This window comes from Acanthochromis polyacanthus, chromosome 13 (genome assembly GCF_021347895.1).
Source record: "Acanthochromis polyacanthus isolate Apoly-LR-REF ecotype Palm Island chromosome 13, KAUST_Apoly_ChrSc, whole genome shotgun sequence".
Classification (NCBI taxonomy): Eukaryota; Metazoa; Chordata; class Actinopteri; family Pomacentridae; genus Acanthochromis; species Acanthochromis polyacanthus.
In genome coordinates, this window is record NC_067125.1 from 15,749,699 (window position 1) to 15,771,796 (window position 22,098).

The 22,098-nt window shown below is 40.5% G+C and overlaps 1 protein-coding gene across 1 annotated transcript in view; it reads right to left on the reverse strand.

Annotated features, from left to right (window-relative positions):
- veph1 (ventricular zone expressed PH domain-containing 1) overlaps positions 1-22,098 on the reverse strand; it is a 105,145-nt gene that overhangs the window by 82,470 nt on the left and 577 nt on the right. Inside the window, exons 2-4 of the mRNA XM_051957852.1 lie at positions 10,578-11,231; positions 10,178-10,396; positions 5,724-5,898 (exon numbers count right to left, since the gene is read on the reverse strand). Of these exons, the coding sequence (XP_051813812.1) occupies positions 5,724-5,898; positions 10,178-10,396; positions 10,578-10,715 (532 nt within the window). The 5' untranslated portion in view covers positions 10,716-11,231. The remainder of the gene's footprint in view (positions 1-5,723; positions 5,899-10,177; positions 10,397-10,577; positions 11,232-22,098) is intronic.

Consider the following 22,098-nt stretch of genomic DNA (forward strand, 5'->3'; position numbering starts at 1 on the left):
GTGTGGCTAAGTGGCAAAACTGTAGTTCATCGAAAAGCCACATGAGGATCGCTCCAACTCCCCATAGACCCCCTTGTTAAAATGCCCAACTTTACAGCAGCAATTAACATGATCACAGCTTGGGACAAACCACAGCTTTGGTCTCTTTAGCTAATTTCTACGTTCATGACATCTGTACAGAGGAACGTTTTTTATATAACGCACCCATTTAAATTGTATGGAGGCTTAAACTAGTGCATAATTATGGGTGTGGCTGCTTTAACTGACACATCCCAGAGAGCAAACTATGGGTGAATCAATGTTGAATCTATGTTGAGACCTAACGTCGAAATTATACAGAAAGCGCAAGGTTGATAAAATGTTGAGTCAACGTTTGCTTACATAGATTACATGTTTGCAAACATAGATTCAACATTAATTAAATATTGACCTGCCAAACATTTTAATTAAACCAAAATACAATGTAGATTCAATGGTATCTTTTAAACACAAACTTCAATGTTGACAAAATGTTGTTGAATCAACGTTGATCCAACCGTCAATCTTCAACCGTAACCACAATTCAACCTTCTTAACCCTAATTCAACATTGATTTAACATCTTTTGCTATCTGGGTAAAGTGTGATTTATGGTTGAAAAGCAAACGTTGACTCAACATTTTATCAACCTTGCGCTTTCTGTATAATTTCGACGTTAGGTCTCAACATAGATTCAACACTGATTCACCCATAGTTTGCTACCTGGGGTGGCACCCATCACAGGACAGTCCATGCCCCAGAGATGTTTGAATGGCCCACCCACAGTCATAACTTCACTCTTTTGTGGCGTAACTGGGAGTTAAGTAAAGTCAGACACTGCTGAGATGGCAAGTGCAAGAGCCACGACACTGAGCTTTAAAACTGCTCTTCAGAAAATCTACAGATGATGTCATGAAGGGTTTACTTTTCTTTAAATACAGTCTGCAGGTTTGAATGTATTTTGTTTTTAGCACAGCATCAATTTAGTAGCTACACTGTTTCAAACATTTTGGAGAATTTGCCACAGCTCTTCTGTGGATTTAGTGCTTCTCATTGGGGCCACAACATCTGGATCTTCTTTCTTAGGACCATCACCAGATGAGTGGGGTCATTGTGTCATGCTGAAAATGAGTTTGGAACCACTCATACACCTCCCTGGTGGTACTGTATGATGGATATGAACATTTAAAGTACCATAAACTGTTTCACAGCTCTGTGCATACATGCAAAAATAACTTTCCTGCATGTGCGATGTCAAATGTTGATCAGATTACTGGTTTGAAAGTGAAAATACATCCGTACCTGTATTAAAAATCCATGTAGTACAAACAACTAAATACATCCCGTTTGCTCACAAAGCTCACAATAGTCGCAGATTATGATGTACAGTATATATACTATAAATTGGAGACAAATGTGATAAATATACTTTAGTCAACTATATATAACCTCTTGTTTGAAATAAAATGACAGCAGGAGTGAAAATACTTCTGCAACCATGGAGAAAGAGCATGCATGTTTTCTGCTGCTCACATGTGCTTACAGTTTACTATGGCACATCCTGCTATGGGCCCATTAGTGAAATATGGGCCCACAGGTTTCTACTGCGGCTCCAACCTCTGTGTAGACTCCAACTGTTTCTGCAACTGTTACGAAATGGAAACATCACCTTTCAAAGTCACTTCCATCCAGCCCACTTCCCTCACTCTTCCTGCCCTGCCATCTCCTAACCTTACAAACCAGAGCAGTGGTAACTATATATGTTTTGCAGCAGCACAGTCAAAAAAAGACATGTAACTTTGATAGCTGACACATACCAAACTTCCCTCTCTAAGATCGAGTTTTACATATACATGGACGATGACGGATTGAACTTCTGGCTCTAAATCCCCTTGGGACCAAAGCAGGCCCATATGTTGTGAATGTGTGTGTGAGACATCTGATAATGACCGACTCCCGCTGTAGCTATAAAGCCTTCACACTGTATCCTGCTGTTGGCTCCCCGTAACGAAACACACACACACGCCCATAAAGCTCCCTAAGTGCTGATAGAAATACAGCAAAGTACAGAATAAAGCAAAGTTATGTACTGACATGGCCTAGAAAGTTACCAAAAAGAAAATCTGTATGCGGCCAGCTTTGGCCTCAGTAACAAGACACCCATGAACAGTCCGTCCATTCTGCTAGATTGCATAATCAATCCATCATCAGCCTTCTCTTGTGTTTATGTTGTGATTTCAGCATAAAGGTTTACAGGGTCCAGAAATGTCAAAAAGGCAGAATGAAGTTAAAATGGTCAGGGAACAGTCAATGAGCCTCAGCAGTGAGATGCAGTCAGGGATAAAACTTTAAAACTGCCTCAGCTGCATTAAAAACCGCCCAAAGAAACATGAAGTTGCCTCGCTATGAAAAAAGCCTTCCATCCACTATCACTATATGTCTAAGTGTCACTTTCCAGATTTAATAAAATCTACTATCAGCTGATCAAGCCCTGTCAAGCTGAATCACAGTCACTCCACTGCTTCAGTGCTATCCCACTGCTTCAATCTATCCCAACTTCTCATCCTCAGTGTCTCTTTTTCTCTTTCCTTCTCTTCTTGCTGCTTCTCTCTGAGCTCACAAAGAAGGCCAGGTTACATTATGTGATGACTTCGGGGGTCTCATAAATCTGCTGGAAAGGAATATCAGGACCATATTTTTGAAACAAATATAATGAGAATATGACCCCTGAGCAGCCAACATTCAGGAACCTGATACATGTGAGGGGACCACAAAGTGTAAGAGTTAAAATAGCAAAGCTGTATAATCATGAGACGTCATTATTAGCTTCTAGAATTATCAAAGGAAAGACTGTGGCGTCACGCTCAGTGAGATTCAACAGAGGCTAAGTTGTTATTTTGTACTTGATCAGCTCATCTTACAGCAGCACTGCTGAACCTTGCAAAACACTAACTGTATTTAAATCTTAGTATTCTGAAAAGAAAATACCATAAATGGGACAAAGGCTACAAGCTCTTACAAAGTCAATTGGCAAAAAATAAATTAAAAAAATCAATAAATACATGTGAGTTCTAAAAAATACATATTCAAAGCATAGGAGTTTATTATTTACTGCTACTCGAAATTTTGTTTAGAGGCAGAAGATCCAAATAATACAACAAGATTAAGTTTCGATGCCACATCAGCAACTACAACAGTTTAGTATCATAGCTTGTCAATTAGGTTTACAAGCTCTAAAGCAGTGTTTCTAAAGATTTAATTATTTCTAAAAAAGTGCCATGTTTCCTTGTAGTTTCAACTGTGCGTCATATGCATTTACAACTTGGCAATCTTCCATGCCTATGTGGGCGCATTACAATAACTACCAGTTATTCAGGGGCATGCCGAGTGTCAGTGAATGTATCATAGGCATCTTAATGTGTTTGCATAATACAAACACAAAAGCACAGCTCTACTTGTAAAAACACTGATTGGCTACATTATTTGTGGACAAACCATTACGGTTTACATTAAAAGCTCCGAAAGAAACCATCAAGATGCACCTTCAAGGAAAGACATTCACTGATTTGTGATGATAGAATTGCAAAGACTATGAGAAAGAAAGAAAGAAAGAAGTTGTTTTGTTTCCTTCTTTAGTCACCATTTAGCAGCAATTACTTAAACATCAAACCCTGTTGGCTAGCACTTGTTTAAAACTCCCAAATTATAGTCTCACACTGATTTGAGGCAGAAAAATACTTGACTTTTGTTTTTCCTTTTGGCATGACTTGTTTTGTTTTTTTCATCCTTATTTTTATGAGCCAAAGGTGCAAAGTGTCTTCCATCTATTATTTAAGCCCAAAATCTGGCAAAATTTCACTTGTAAAATGAAGCAGACGGTAAAGAGCTAAGCTGTTTCATGTGCTGAGCTGCTGGCAGTAAATGTGCTCAGTGGGAGCATCGTGGTGAACACCTCACTCTGGTACTGTGTGAGTTGATTAGCCTCATGCACTGCATGCATGTGTGCACGTGTCTGTGAGGAGTGCAGCTCAGCTTTTTTCTAGAAGTACAGATTGATGCACACAGACAAAGATACTGAAATGCACGCTGAACTACAGGTTTATATATTTAGAATGAAAAAGTGTATTGTTAGTGGAGAAAGTAATTTTGTGTTTGTGCGTGCGTGCGTGTCCGTGTAGGTGTGCATGTGTGTGTGTGTGTGTGTGTGTGTGTGTGTGTCTGCCTGTGGGGTAAACAGATCTCCATCAGGCAGGGTTAACTTTGGACTGTAAACCTTTAGGGACTTGGGCTACAGTAATGAGCTTGAACACCATCTGTTGAAAACAAGGGTTAAAGGGGCTTGAAAAAAATTTGAGGAAAGAACCATCTTTAACAATGACCAGAGGTCAGCTCAGATACCCTTTCTGACCTGAGCAGGTAAGAAGGGAAGCTGATAAAAGCAGTGATCACATCAGTGCCTGAGGACAACATCACCTCCCAGCACATTGACAATATTTGGTAGTTGGAAGACAATATTTGATCATTGATCATTTGTGGGGACAAATGAACTCATGGTCTCTTAACTGTGTGATGGGTGACAAAGGAAAAGCCTGAACCTTTGACCCCTACAGTGAGGTGATCCAGGGGCTCTGTTATGTTTTGGGGGCATTTTGCTGGCATGGTTTGGGTTGTCACTTGTCTCATTAGATAGCAGGATGACTGCAGATCAATACAAATGTTCTGAGTAATCACCTTTACCCTGTGATAAAACATTTCTATCCAGATGAGATTAGGGTTCTTTTACAGGATGACAACTATGAATGTTGAGTATGAAATGATGTGCTGTGTCTTTCACAGTCACCAGATCTCAACCCAACGGAATAACTTTGGAAGTTTTGTGACCAGAGACAGTGTTCTCCACCGTCACCATCACAATACCAAACATCTTCTGTAAGAATGACGTTCCATCCCTTCAGCAGTTCCAGTTCCTGTCCGCGCCCAGCAGCATTACACCTTACAAAGAGTCCTTGTGCTGTTTTCTTTTTCTCCCTTTAATTGATCACTCTTGTGATAATGTGTGAGATAAGCAGAAAATGTGCATCAGTTCATGAACAGAATAACATGTGTGGATAACATGGAACAGGTGCAACCAGGAATGCTGCACACCAGTGAAAACAACTCCTCTATTTTAGAGTAAACAGAGCCCATTTAAATTGTTTATGCAGCTCACACAGAGAAAAACAAACTTCACAAGACAAAACAGGAATTGTCCTTTACTGCTCATTATAACTACCTCTTATGTATGAATTTCCATCTTGCATCAAAGCTGTATCAGGAAAACGATGATTTGTAGCAGCTGCTATTTACCATGATTATTATTTGGAATGGTTTGCTGATTACAGCAGTAATTCTTTTTTTCCACTACAGTAACACAGTTGATCCCATTATTTCAGGGCTGCTAGCATCCATCATAGGAAGACTGAACAAGTATTACTTCGACAAGCCAAACCCACATGTCAGCAGTCAACAACTAAATAAATACAATAACAGCCATAATGGTTTTGTTGGAAAATCCTTTCAAAGTTCATTCTTAAGCGAATATTCTCTGCAAAGCTCTTTCTGTCCCTCTCTTTCTCTTTATAATCCCAAAAAGCACATAGCCACACACACACTGGAGCAGAGATTCTTTTTGTACGTGAACATGTGCGTTTGTGCGTATATCTTTACCTCCCAGCACACTGACTGTTATGGCCTCTGTGTGTTCAGCCAGCAGATCAGCCTTAGCGATAGCAGCCAGGGAGAGGTAACTGGACATGTTCCTGCTCAGCTCCTTGTTCCCTCTCTGCAGGAACCTTACTGCTACTGGGACAGCCAGAACCATGACCGACGGACAGCTGTAGTTCTGAGGAGACACAAGAAGAGAGGAGGTTCAAGGGACAGCAATTGCTCTAGATTTAGCCATTTACAAAGCCAAATACAACCAATACAAAGTTTTATACTAACATTTTGTGTTTACTTTTACTATTTAAACCTCGGGACGTCTAGAGCCCACATGTGTTACCAATACTGAAAAAAGTGACTGTACATACTGTAAATGTTTTATTTGTTTCCATACTTGCTTCCAATCTGCTCTGTATAAACACAGCCTGCAGTTCAACCCAGTTCAGCTGAAAAGTCTCCGAATTTTTGTCACATTATTGTAAATCACGGCTAAGCAACGAATGACTTCTTCTTTTCATAAAACATGCAGAATAAATTGATTTTGATTAAATATCACAATTTCAAGCTAATGTTTGGTTGAGTTTTCTGATAGAACAGAACTTTATAGATGTGTAGTTCAAGGACTTTTGGTAAGCTGAAAATCCAATGACTCAGTCTGTTTTTACTCTGACAAATGGGGTAAATTTGTTTTTATTGTTTTTAAAAAGATAACCTGACTCTCAGAAATGCTGTGATGTAAAAATTGCAATTAAATATTTGTGGTTAAAGCATTCTTTTATCACAAAGAAAAGAGGTTTGGAGAGTCTCTGTTCTAAAATTGAGGTATACAGGACACATGCATACACAAAAACATTTTGCAAAGTGAAGATAAAAGAGGCTGACTACAACACAGAACAGTACCACACAGAGTGGCCCAGAGAGAAGCAGGAATCTGTCTGATTGAGATTCAACTCTTTCCAGTCTTTGTTAAATAAAAAGAAGGGGCAGCAAAGCCGGCTGCACTTCACAGTGCTGGTCTATACTTCTTATCTACAATGGCCAAGAACATCAGCAGGTGGGTGTCCTTTGTAGCTACTGATGTGTGTGCATGATGTCAGCATTCAGCACACCACACTCTATACCCTAAAATATTCTCATTAACAGCATGCATTAAATACACTCAGTGACTTCAAACAATTAGCACCAGCAGTAAGTAGCACTTGCTTCAAGCTGCGCAATGAGTGCCAGAGAGATTAAAACAGGTCTAAGACAAACTTCAAATGCTGGTATTTATCATGTGATGCAAGTCTGAAGGGCAAGGGAAGCTGTGTACTATTGAAAGCCAGAGCTGCATGCAGGAGGTTGTTCTCTCAACATTGACAGTAGGAAGGAGCAATGGGATTTGAAAAGCAGCAGCACCCTCTGCAGGGCAGTCTGATACAAAGTGTAAGTTCACTACACACCTTAGATGCTTCATTTTACACTTGTGTACCCACGTCTACCACGTCTGCTCTGCTTCAGAATACCCAAAACGTTTTTTAATCTAAATTTACCATCAGTGTTTCACACTCTGCCATGCCTCTACTCTGCCACATGATGGCAGTGCAGACACTGTATTCACAAAAACATAATTATTCCACCAACTAATTTATGGCATCAAACAATCTACTGGTCTGGATTATAGCGCACTCATTTGGTACCAAATATATCTGAATGCTCAAGAATTATCACAGCATATCATTTTGTATGAGAGCGACGAACTATTTAAGAGTAGACACTGTGGTCAGTGCTGACAGCGATACGCAGTAGGTATGAGGTCCTTCAGGATATTTTTCCAACCTAGCAGGCTCCTCATGCATGAATGTACAGATTTATTTGTCCGTCCTCTCTCTCTCTCTCTCTCTCTCTCTCTCTCTCTCTCTCTGTCTTACATCTTATTAGTCAGAGTCACTTTAATGTCAGGCTCAGCACAGATCAAGGAGGCCACACGAAAAACATTCAAAACGCCATCATTGGCTAGATATTCTGTTCATATGTGTCTGTCGCATACGAGCAGAGAGCTAATGAAAAACCCTTATTTCTAGAATCTGCTCTTTACATCTCTCCTCCTCTCTGTGGGACTTTCAGAGGAAGGATGAGACGAGTGTTTGTGCATCTGTGGGTTCAAAATGACGAGGAGATAAAGAGAGAAATGAAGAGATCAGAGATAAAGGTAGAACTGTTCCCCGGTAACTGCTGGAGTTAGGACATCAGAGCCAGGAGCTGCCGTCAGAGCTGTCAAAACTTTTAGTTTCACCTCTCAGTGTGTGTGTGTGTGTGTGTGTGTGTGTGTGTGTGTGTGTGTGTGTGTGTGTGTGTGTGTGTGTGTATGTGCCTTTCCTGAGGATCCAGGCTCATTATGGAGGTATTAAGCACATTCCCATTCCTGAGGAAACTGAGAGAAGAGAGTCAAAAGGTGGAGGAGACAGTCCCGCTGCTTTAAGCTTTATAGCTGCGGAAGTCTGATGGGAAAAGTATGCAAGATTATATTTGTATTTTCAAACCCCTTGGGCAGTGATGACATAAAGTATATTTATCCCTAATACAAAAATCCGCCACTGGATGTCATGTATCATTAATCTGTATGTTCAGTACTAGTCTGCTTTTGTGATTTTTTGCCTTCCTTCCTTCCTTTCAGTTCCTAACTTTCCTCATCTATTTCAGAACACCCACAACAGGTTTCAATCTGATGTTTCAGAAACCTGGTTAACTGTATAATTTAATTCATTTATTATCTGATGCTACAGATGCTACCAAGAAAAAATAAAAGACCCAGAATGGAAAAGTGTGTCAGTAGTATTTGCATAAAGTGATGGTTTGGACAAGAGGCTCCAAAATTGAGGGTCAAGACCCTTTTAAGTGACTGCAACATAAAGCTGGAGTCACAAGACGATTAAAGTGAAAGAGAATATGTCACTCCTTTAGAGACACTTAGATTTATTTTTTTTTAAAATAAAATCCAACCAGTTTTATCTTCTAACTGTATAGTTTTACCTCCTTGATCCTCATGTACAGATCAAAGTTGCCAAATGTATAATAATATAATAACACAAATAGAATAGGATTGTAAATGTATTCAGAGTGTTTTCACCTTCTACCCTTCAGTACAGTTGACACATTCAATGAAGGACCTTTATTCTCTATATTTTTGTAATTCGGTGTTTTTATACTGAAATGTCACTACTTTTATTTTGGTGAAAGACCTGAATACTACCATCCCCACCGATCAACACACACTCCTTTTGTGCTGTGGCCACCAGTGTAATGTTGTTAACAATGTTATGTCTGTCTGATTATGTGTCCTCCTGGAGATGCTTCTTCCCTTAGCTAGTAACTGTTCTCGGTGTCATCATTGTCGAATATTTTTGTAGTTGCTAACGAAGACTTGGTGTTTTACCTTCACTCATTCACCAAAATACTTTAAATAAACAACTGTACCATAACTGCATCCAGCACTGTCCTGCATGATGTGTACAGAAATACATTTGTGGTTGGTTTTAGAAAGATATACAGTAGTCTTATTATCAGGGATGTCCCCATCTGATCTCAAATATCAGGATCAGGGCTGTTCAAAGCATTTATTTATGATCCTTATCAGCACAAATCTAAGACTGGTACTTTGTTTTTGAATGCAATCAGAAATGGAAAGCGCAGAGTGGTAGAGATGCAAACTTTATATAGTTAGCATGGATAATAATAATGAGAGCTTTGGCAAGAGGTCATTAAGCAGCACAGAAGTCTTTGTCATGGTGGCCTGTTGCTAGCTTAACCCCTATAAAGTTTCCTGCTTGCCAACACAGGACTGACAGAGACTCAATCAAGTCGATCAACTTAGGTAGCACAGCTTTTCTACAATACTTTATATGTCATGTACAAAGAGAATACAGGTTTTCGTTGTCTTTTGGAGCTTGTGGAGTCACAATAAACACCACTCTCTTCACATTACATTGCAGACAGTGCCCTATTAACAGCAAAGTGAGTGAAACCAACGTAACACTAAGGAACACGTGGTGCAGAAAATCATTTTTCAATGCACTGCATAGTTATTTAGCTGTCAAACTAGTACATGACTTTAAGAACTTTTATGTAACTGAGGTGCATATAATGAAGGAAAATATTGGATTGGGACTTGGTACCAGCATGTACTCAATAATAATGATTCCTATCAGAGACAAAAAAAGTGACTTGATTGGGACAACTGTAGTTACTATGAATTATAAGATATGAAAATCTGTTGCATGCCATATGAATGAGGCATTAATCAAACCTTTGCCAAGAGACTTTCCTCATTTCACTGACACGTGACCCATTAGAAAATTAGATGTTGCTGACAAAGTAAAACATTATGAGCTCAGGCAATTTTCCAAGTGTTGACAAGTATGAGGAAAGATATTTGCTTCAGGGGAAAACAATACAGCAGTATGAAACATTGTTGTGTGTACCTGCAGGATACAGCTGGTGATGTCAGACGCTATCTTGGCGTGCGGTGTGTCCTCTGTGTTTTCACCTTGCGGGGTGAGGTTATGCTCCAGGCACGACTCCCACAGTAGCACCAGAGCCGTGCTGTGTCGCTCGATGGAGCCGGTCTCCCTTATGGCCGTGGTGATGCGAGTTATGCAAATCTCCACCACAGCCTGGTCATTGTCATTGGTCAAATAGTCCTGTCAGACAGCAACAGGTTGCAAAATTAAGGGTCCAATGATAAATTAAGGACAAAAAACATGAATTATGCATGAGAACATAAACAAGTAAATAATTAAACTGACATCTGCCCTATAATTTTTTTGCATAATTATCAACTCTGTGTGTATTGGATGTGCCTATCTAAACATGCATACTGACCGGAGAGCAGGAGATGACCTTGATCTGGTCTAGAGCTTGAGACAGGCAGTCTTCAATCTCTGCATCCTCCAGAGAGAACAAATCTCCCGCTCTGGACAGATCCCTCTGACCCAGCACCTGGCTGAACAGCTGGTGCATCCTGGCCCTGGCTTAGGACTCTTATCAGACCAATCTGGGTCTGCTGCTGCACAGTTTAGGACCTCTTGATTGAGAATAAGTGAATCCCCAACATAATGATCTGGGACAATCTTGAATTACAGAGAGCAACTTTTCACCTCTTAGTTTCAGAAATTATTTAAATAGTATAAACCGCCCTTTGCATTGTGTTCCCAAAACCTCAGAAAGTAATATTTACTAAGGTGCTGTTGAGTCAGAACAGAAAGAAAGTTTTAGGTTTAAGGCATACTGGGTTCTGGGAGCTGACTCCAACTGACAAAAATACTTGTAATACAAGGGAAAATATAGGAAGTACAGTCATATTTGGAGTCATTTATTGTATAATTGTTGTTAAAATCTTTTTCAGTGCAGTCCAGGATCAGGTAGGCGGGACGAAGCTGGACCAGTCTGGCCCAATGTTTTTCTGGGTCTGCCTGAGGCCTGTTACCGTGGAGACAAGGCATATTCTGGAGAAGGCAGTCTTTTTACAGGAGAGTCCTGAAGGAGAGGAGAGGGGGGAAGAGAGGGAGACTGAATTAACTCAAGACAGTAAAATGCTGGGATAATAATTTTGTATACTAAACAATGTTCCGGCAAGAAATAGATTGTGCTGCTGAGACTGAGAAAATCTATTCTGAGCAACAGAAGCTGTAGAGTATTAATTGGCAATTTTTGTGATTTTAGGTTTCCAGAAATGCACGAGCAGAAGTGGATGTAGGCCAGTAATTGAAGCAATAATTCAACATTGCTGGAAATATGCTTGTATACCTTCTTACCAAGAATAAAATGAGAAGACTGACACTACTCTTATATCTGTCTAGAGCAGTTGGTTAGCTTAACTTAGCATACACCCTGAAAACGGGGATAAACGACTAGTCTGGCTCTGTCCAAAGTTAAGACACTCTGGCGACAAGCACCGTGACTGGTTGCAGTAAATCCTGGTAATCTTGTTGTCAGTGCTAGGATGTTGCCAGGAAAGCAGAGGAGGCTTCAGTAAGTCATTGATCCTGGCCAAAAGGCACTCCAACACATAACTATTTTTACATTTGGATTAATTAAACAAGCAAGATATAATTGTGTAACTTTGTTACTGTCCAAGTCCCTCATCGGTAACTGATTAAACCCCTGGAAAAAAAATCAAAGATACTTATTAAAACATTTTTTCTCCATTAAAGTGACTTCTTCTTGCCTTAAAATGACTTAAATTTAGTTCAACACTGTAGACATCTAAGAAATCATTGTCTCCGTCTGCAGTCACCCTCCCTGTTCATGACATTTAAAGCCCAATCAGCTCACCTGCAACTTTACACAAACACTGTAGAAATACTCATTACTACATACTGGTGGATTCTACAGAGGGTGACACCCCACAAAGCTGACAGGATTGGTTCCTGTCTTCGGTATGTTGCACTTTTAAGGTGAAAATGCTAAGTAGTAGTAGTGTAGTTGGCTGCTTATTTTGCTCATGATGTGTCTTCTAGCATATGAAACATCATATGGAATGTCATTTTTACTTGAGGAGGCCTTTCAAAAGCTAAGCTAAACAAATGGGCTGCTGGCGGTATTCTCAAATTTAACACTCATACATTAGAGTTACTCTTCTCACTTAACTCCCAGCCAGGAACCAAATAAGCCTATTTCTCAAAAGTAAAATTGCTGCTGGAAGCGCTTTGCTTTCAAGCAGGCTTCATGTGTAAAAGCACATTCACATGCACTATTAGAAATATCTTCAAAAAACACCCGCTCAAGTCCATGGCTTTCTTTTTTAAATCTTTGCTCTCCTACAGTTTTCTGTCCTTTTTTCACAAATGCAGCGAGTGTCAAGTTAATGTGTGATGGTGTGATCTAAATGGCTCCCTGGTAATATGTGACACATCTTCTGCAAAACTGTACAACACATTCCAAAATGCACAAATATATAAACGCATTAAACAGCAACGTTTGTATAGTGGACAGAGTGTAATACAAATATCTTTTGGAGATGGCACCTAACAGTAGAAATAAATGTACTGGCTCAAGAATACACAATCCTCTGCTGTAATGTCTTATGAATGGAGTTAAAGTTGTGGCCTGTTAACCATTTACTCAGTATTATCACAGTTCTTGAGCCTCAATTAAACATTAAAGCGTTACCACTACGATGGGCACCGGAAGGGCAGAGGATTGTACATACATACACACACATGCACACACACGTGCAGTATGCTTGCTGTGTGACACCTCCACAGGCAACACACTCCAGCCCTAATGTAAATGCATACATCACTGCTTCCTGTGACGTGTTAAGTATTCTGCACACGCTCCGTCTTTGAAGCAGCCACCCAGCCAGTCTGCTGCCTGTGATCATGATGACTTTGCTCAGAGCTGAACTCTGTCTCCTTTCACAGGATGAGCCGCTAAGCATATGTATCTGTGTCATTGTCAGCTTCCTGCGCACGCTTCCCTCCACAATCAGACGTCATCTCGTCCTCACACCATTTCTCTGAAAGCCACACTGGAGTGAGTCCAAGCCAGACCAAAGGAAAGCACAAAGCGGAGCCCTTGGGAGACCGCTATCTCTCTTGCCAAGCCGGTGACGGCCATGGAAACCCGCCCATTGCCAGGATACCACATCAGGAATTCTTACTGGTCCAAGCCAGGGGCTCTGGGACCAAAACAACAAAACAACCATAAACACAGAGCAAAGAGATTTATGTGTCACACACAGACACGCCAACACAAATGTATTATCCCTTTTGTGTAGAGCAACAATCAGAGCTCTTTCTGTGCGTGGTTGGAGGTATGTATACAGTTTGTGTGCATTTTAACGCATACTGTCATTTTATATATCCTTGAATTTCATGCCAGCCTCAGTTGTCAGTTTAAGGGGACAACACGCTGTCTGTGTTTTCTAGGAAATACATTCTGACATTTAGAAACAAATAAAGAGACAAAGTCTCAGAAGACTGAGGAGAAGAGATGGAGAGGACCAAACCATGCGTTCAGGCAAAGGGGAGAAATGAGAGCTGGACACACAAATTCAGAATGAAACAGAGTCCTCAAACTGACAACCAGAGGGAGAGAAAGCCAGAGATGGATAATGTTTCACTGTCCTGAATTCCCAGTGTAAACTGTGGACAACTCACATACTGAGCTTCCATTATTCCACCTGAACGCCCAACCAACACTCTCTCATACACCTCCATGTACAGAGCAGAAAATATGCACATGCCACCCTCACTGGTGAACTGTTTATGTACTGTATCCTCTCCTGCATACACCATATCAGATCCCGTCTGAGTAACTGAGTGTGTATGTAAAAGCAGAGGGCGAAAAAAAAAATGAGCGTGAGGAATTTCAGTTCTTAAACAATCAGCTAGTTACTATTAATCACCCAGCTACGGCTCAGCAAGCTTAGGAATGCAGCCTTTAAACACACACACACACACACACACACACACACACACACACACACACACACACACACACACACACACACACACACACACACATATGTTTGTACTTCTATCTTAGTGAGGATATCCATAGGCGTAATGCATTTCCTAGAGCCTTACCCTAACCTTAACCATCCCAACTGATGGCCTAAACTTAATCCTTACCCTAACCTTAACCAAACCTCAATTCATACCTGTTCTCTAAAAACAAGTCTTCACCCTCAAACATGGCTGTTTCAAAGTGAGGACCGGCCAAAATGTCCTCACTTTGTAAAAATGTCCTCACTTTGATAGTTAAATGCAGAAAATGGTTCTCACAATGTAGCAAGTACAAGAACACACACACACACACACACACACACCGAGAGTCATGTTTCCATCACTTTTGAGGACACTGCATTGACTTTTCTGAATTTCCTGGAGGCTGATTCTAACTGTAACTACTATTAACTACCACTTGTCAAACCTAAACCTAATCTCACATTAAGTCGTCACCCAGGTTTAATATTATATATTATACAGACTGGCTATTGTCCCCACAATATGAGTAATACAAATGTACACACACACAAATGAAACAACAGTTGAAGTAGCTTGTTTTCATCTCCGTTTTCACAATTTAAAGCATATTTGAGTTGTCTTTTTCTGGCATGCTGTTTTACTTTTGCAACTACCTTCACAACAGAAATTACTCCACTGCAACTCAATTGAATGTGCACCCATACGTCGCATGGGGCTGCCAGTGGACCACTGGGTGAGGGGTGACAGGGGGTGCGTGCGTGCCCAGGGGGCCGATGGGAGGGTTTTACGGGCTACGTGAGGACAATGTGACCAAAGGGCCTCTCTCTTTCTTGCCTCCACCGCCGCCACTACTGTCTTCGTTGGGCGCACTGAGAGAGGGAGAGAAAACACTGACTCTTTTGTACGACCTACGAAGACAGACCACCCCTCCCTCCTTCCTTCCCTGCGCCGGTCTCTCCCTCCGCCTTCTCCCTGCTTACTCGGGCCTATCTTTCAGTGTAATGTGCACCTGCTCAGCTTGCAAGACATCTCACACACACATACATTCACACAAATAGTTTAGAAAGGAGCCGGGTGAAAGGGAGAGACAGAAGAGGCGATAGAAGGGGGGAAAAAGCCCCACATTCCACTGTTTTCTCTGCACTGCTCCTTCATATTTGACTATCTGAGAATGAATCAAGACGCCTCATGTGGAAGAACAGAAATTCCCCAACTCATTTCTTTCATTCTTTAGTCCCTGTTTATGCAAATTCTTATTATGGGGGGATGTGAGTGGAGAGACGAGGGGACGGAGGGGAGGTGGATTTCTAGTTGAGGCAGCCGAAATTCTGTTGGAATGAACCCAAACGGTCGTCATTCTTAAAACACGTCCACTGGATTTTTACTGATTTGCATTGGTGAAAAGTAACTAAGTCAGTCCCTCCAGGAATTCGTGATGTTGCGATCGCGCAAATTCACACGAAATCAACCAATCTCCGCGAATTTTGCGCGGCCTTGCAATTTTGTCCAATCACCGCAACTTTCCTGCAATTTTGGCCCGCCTCCCATGAGTTCCACCAATCAGAGCAGTCCCCAGCGTAAACCTAATGCACGTATGTCACCGAATCCACTTCCTTGTTTATGGTTTGAAGATGCAGACATGTCTACAATTCTACAATTTCATTTAGCAGATGCTTTTGTCCAAAGCGACGTACAACACAAGCAAGAATTCAGACATAAGGAAAAACCTGTAGTAAGTGCAAAAAGTGCTTCAAGTGCGATTGGTCAAAAGTGTTGCCATCAAGTTGCAGAAGAAATTGCCAACCACCCCCCCCCTTCTTTTTAATACTTTGTCAGGGCTAAATAAGTGCTGGGTTTTGGACCACCTGACTTATTCTACCCCTAAGGTGGAGTCAGATTAAGTGCCGAGGTGTTCTATGAACAATTGAGTCTTCAATTGTCTCTTAAAAGTAGAAAGGGACTCAGCAGAAATGTGCGATACTAATGTCTCTCATTTACCAACAAAAATACTGCTGAAGACCGTGATAAACAATTAATTCACTGACGTTCTTCACCAAAGCGGAGCTAAACTGTTTTACACCCGTGCAATACTGTGGTGGAATACAAAAAAAGAAAAAAAATCATTGATACATTGATACACTTAAAAAAACACGAAACATATTAGAACGGCTGAAATGATCAGACAACAGACCACATAAATCACCATGATGGAAACTGTTGCATCCAGATCCGTTAGAGCACTGAAAGAGTAAAGGTAAATTAGATTATTTATTCCCCCTAAGAACATGGTGCAGTTATGTGACGATCAGCATGTGTGAATCCTTCCTCTGTTACCCACATCACTCAAAAACAGACTCAGGGATTTAAATGAAGTTTTCAGGGTCGGTCAGAAATGACACAAGGACCAAATGATTAGACTTCGGCAGTGATAGGGCTTAAAGTTGGGATCCACGGATTTCTTAAGGATTACCCATTGAGGTAGCGGCACAGCGTCTCATCGCGGCACAGTAACCATGGCAACAAGTGAACGCTACCTCAGCGGCCTGCTGACGATCACATCATTGTGATCCTACAACAAATCTACCACTGTGGACGTATCGGAAATGATACAAGGAACAACTGATTAAATTGTGGGGGTGTCTCTGAGTCCCATCAATTCCCGTTGCCGGCTACATATTTAGGTCACGCGATTCGGTATGTACACATGCAGAACACACACCTGTCTTGGTGGAGGACTGCGCTCTCTCAGTGCTGTTCTTGTTACTTGACGTGACAAGCCGTGAGCGTGTGTGTGTGAACACGTGTGTGCCAGGATGTGAAATTAACTTTTTAAGCCACTGACAGATATGTCCGAATATGATTCATTCAATAGTAAATTAGCATTTTGTGCCGCAAATCTACCAACCACGTCATGTTAAACCAGTATCTGGCTGCTGCTAATTTCCCACTGTGGCGTGCCAGCTTTTGTGGAAATGGGTTGGAACGCAAAATAATTAATTTCTGAATAAATATTGTCAATTACAGTGTTGAAACATGTTGTACAAGCTGGAAAAAATGCAGCTTTTTAGCAGTTGTCACTGTCTCCCGCAATTTCATCACAATAAATAAGCTTAAAACATCGCAACTTTTATCGCAATTTTTTTAGAAAAGCTGCCGCGAATTCAGGCATTTTTGGCCGCAAAAATCATGAAAAACGCCCACGAAATCCTGGAAGGACTGCTAAGTACATTTGCTCAAGTATTGCACTTAAGTACAATTTTGACGTGCTTGTACTTTACTTTGGATCTTCCATTTTATGATAGTTCAAATTTCCACCACATTTCAGAGGGAAATACCGTCCTTTCTACTTTAGTACATTCATCTGACAGCTTTAGTTGCTTTTATGATGAAGAATTTAAATAACAAATAATACAACACACTTGTAAAATACAGCATATTGTTAAAGATAAAGCCTGTGTTTTCCAACCTTTCCGGCCTCTGACATCTTAGAAAAGCAGTGTGTAGCTGAGTTGTTAACAACTCCACCAAATAGTGATCCTTCCCTCTAAGCTCTATTGTTGGATTTTTTGAGTTTATGCCAATTCTTATTGATAAAAAAAAAACACAAAATATTCCCTGATATTCTTATGCATCCATACATATAGTATGTTACAGTTATATTGAAAAGGTAAATACATATGGGTCATTAACTTTGCAGCAATGTGTTTAACAACTAGTTAACAGCTTGAATACACCGCCTGACTCCGCACCACTGCCTGCTCAACTATGATCTGTCCTCTGCTACATGTGCTGCAGACAGTGCTGAGAGTGGAGTTGGAGTCGCTCTGCTGAACAAACTATGAGATGACATCATTTTTTAATTAAACCAGTTGGTTTTTGAGCATTTTGAGCAGGAGTGATGGTTGCTGGAAATGTTCCTCTGTACCCCTATGTAGATATTCCATTAAAAATCAGCCGTTTCCAGCCAGAACAATCATTTACCACATTAACAATGTCGAGACTGTAGTGCTCATTAATTTCATGTCATTTTCATTGAAAAAAATGCTTTTCTTTCAAAAATGAGGACATTTCTAAGTGACCCCACTTTTGAACAGTAGTGTGTGTGTGTACATATACATGAATGACTGTCAGTGGGGACAAACCAGTACTCTTACTTTAAAGCATTAACTACATTTTGCTGCTAATACTGATGTTTCTTTACTTAAGCAGCTTCTCAAACAGGACTTTTACTTGCAATGGGGTATTTTTACATTGCTGCTTTGGCAGTTTTGCTTAAGTAAAGGGATTTTGTACTGTCTGCGTTTTTCTTTTTTTGGCTTAACTGTCTCTAAATATGGTGTCCTGCTGACATTGGTACTGCATAGCAAATCGGAGCATGCTTTGTTTTCTTCAAAAAAATATGCAAACACTTAGCATCTGTTTCAAAATGACAATTAAGAGCATGCAGCACTCCATGTTCGAGCGTGCCTAATTTGCAGAGTCGAACATTTATGGTCCTTGTTGCCAGTTGTCGCAAAAGTTGGAGGGTATCCTGAGAAATCTGGCCTACTTAGTTAATTAAAAAATGTGAGCCTGTGTATGCAATAAGCCTCAAAGAGCCTCTCTCACTGTGTTGCTAGAATACTCTTCATTTTCCTAATGAACACTAAAGTGCATATGAATAACAAGACAAAATGTGCACAGCCACGCTAAGAGCAGAGTGGGCTGCAGATCGTCTGGACTGGGGACCACCAACCAACAATGAGAGGCTACAATGAGCCTAGCAGCTAAAACGCCACTGTAAAAAATAAACACTTGCGGATTCGGCTGATCTGATCAACTGTTCGGTGGTTTAATGGACCTTTCCATGTAAAGCACACTTTACACGTTAAGAAAAAATTCCATTATGTCCACATTATATCAATTTTTGCAAAAATTTTCATCTTTTAATGGTCCGTTTTAGTATATTATGCCAAATGTTGTCCACAAATATCTTCCTATCATACCCCGAGTAGAAACCCACCTTCCATATTAATGGTATGATCTGGTTAAGTTGGTAGTTATTCTATAACTGGGCCAATTGCTTATGTAACTGATGCCTTGAATTTCATGAATAAGTAAGATGAATAAGTCACAAAGAAGACTCCCTGAAGATGTCTTTGGAAATAGGTCCACACTGCCGCGGAGATCTGAGTTAAGACTTGAAAGATAGACCCCCGAGGTTTCACACAGGAGCATACTGTAGGAGTATTGTATTATGTGTGTGTGAGTGTGTGTGTATGTGTGTGGGAGAAAGTTCTCCATTATTTATGCCCTGCAGTTATGCAGCTGTGGAGCAACGATTGGGAATTACAGTATGACAGTAGCTGTAGGAAACAGCTACTGTAAAACACACTGAACGACACAAGACATAAAGGGAAATGTGGAGAGATGGGGACAGAAAACAGAGACTGGACATGAGGGGAAAATATAGGAGTCAAGATGTCAGCTTCCTAGATGAGAGCAATCGCTGTGGAGCTGATAAGAGAAAGTAGAACCAGACCACAGGGATGGAGTGACACTTATGGATGGCATACTGTCTACAGCACAAAGAGCAGATATGTCATGAATAGAAAGGAAATAAGTAATAGAATGCACACAGAATGATATGTGCTCTGTATGCAAGGTCTTTCAAAATCCACACACACTGGCTCTAATCTATACTACTGATGCCAAGACTTATAATCTATTGATCAAAGAGTCAGTCAACTGAAAATGAATGATTTCAATGATCTCTTCTCTGGTGCAACATCTTTTTTTTTGCCGTTTTTTAGTACAAAACAGCCAATATCCGGATGTTCACTTACTACTAAATTATGATGGATATCTACAACTATTTTTTCTCGGGCTGCAACTAATGATGACCACTACCAGCTGTCTGTCAACTGTTTTCTATCAATACATCTGTAAAATGTCCAAAAAAATAATGAATTAAATCTCCGACATGTTTCCAGATCTTTCAGCGGTGTCCCCAAAATGTCTTGCTTTAAAAAAAAAAAAACTAAATCATTTAATTTGAGAAGTATCAAACAGACAGATGATTGACATTTTTAAGTTAATAATGACTGGCTGATTTGAAATAGTGATTTTTTTTTATTAATGACTGAATAACTGATGTACTGTTGTAGTTTGCCATTGTTTTAAAAAATAATAAATTATTTATGGAATAAATAATGAGGTCCATCAATGACATTTGCGTATGCACTCTACTTCTATGTCCACACTACTTACTATATTCCTATAGTACAATAATCAGGCTTTCTCTTAATAAAAGTTACTCTCTTACTCATAGTTCCATATATTATTCGTAAAAGCTGTATTATCATTTCTTATAAGCTATTCAAACTCTCAGCTTTCGCCTAAGTTGGTCGCACAAATGTCCTTTGGGACTCACCATGCTGAATTCCAAGGTGAGGCTAATTTGACTCCCAGACATGAAAAAAAAGATCATATCAAAGAGAGGAGCCACTTTTAACATGAGGTCTCTATAGCCTGATGTTCAGTGAGTTCACTCCTCTTTCTATCTCGTGTGTTTGTGGCCGCATGCATGGATGTAAATGTGCACGCCTGAGTCTCTGCAGACATAACTGTGTCAAATGTCAGTGAATTCAGCCTAAAGTGTGGAAGTGGGAGAGGAGGGGGTTTCTCTTTTCTCCGCTGTGGCTCTGCTGCGCTGTGAGACTCACGACTGCTGAGAGGATTTCCATAGCAGAGAGGAAAAGTGCTGGCTGGAATAGTGCATTACCGCCACACTCAGCCAACTAACATTCACGCACATTTTCAAAACCATTCATTATTCATTACTCCCCGCTGCCTTCAGCAGCCCAAACTCAAAGTGTTGCGCTGAGAGCTGAACGGAAGCATGTTCTGGTTTCAACATGCGGGTCTGACCCAGGAGTACCGACCGCTTCAGGGAAATACTTTCAGCGCACAAAATATTAGGAGCTCGTTCTTAGGAGTGTACTGCAAATATCCCCCAAGCTTGTTCAGTACGTTTCTAAGTTTAGAAGTCTCTTCATAACCTGCATCCTGCACATTATCTATGGTTTCCTGAGTGAGTAAGCGGAATGAATAGCAATAATGAGCAATGAATCACAGCTTTCACTTGGTGGGTGTGTTCCATATGAAAAGCCAAATCCATTAGGTTGTTTCCACAAAAAATACACAAGGAACTGCACAGGTGTTTGGTAGATAACTTAAAATAAACCAAGCTTTGCCATCTTGAACTCAAAAACCGAGAGGAAATATATATCACTGTGAAGCTAAGGCACAGGATTAATCAAAGCAAAAATTAGCTGAGTAAGTTACATAAATGCATGCTCTAAATTTCATATTAAGACACCTGAATATCTGATGTGCATATGTGCAGTCTGGGGAGACCCTATATAGACATATGAAAAAGCACATTAATGTTAACTAGACTGTATTTGTTCAACTGTCCTGTTATAAGCTGGCAACTTGTACAGAGAACGTTTGTTGGAAATGCAAAATGAATGAAATTCTAAGTGAAGCAATGGATTTTGGGCTGCTTGGATGAAGTTGGTACCAAATTATTATTATTAGTTATGCATAATTAATATCTGTTTTATAAAAAATTATCCATATGAAATGATAAGTGAAGTTCTGGGCAGTCTCTATAATCTCCTCCTTGCTGGGACATCAACATCTGCCTGTCTCAGAAGTCTGACCTTGAAGAGTCGCCCCCTCCCACCCCGTCTGTATTCACAGACAAGTGGAGCAACAGTAGATTTCGTCCTGAACGGAACATTAAGAGGAGAAATGCCCAGAATAAATGCGAGTAATGCGACAGAACTTGCCTGTCAAGCTCTCGGAGACGCATTCCACTGTATTTACACCGAAACATGGAGAGAGACCGAGGGAGGGAGGGAGAG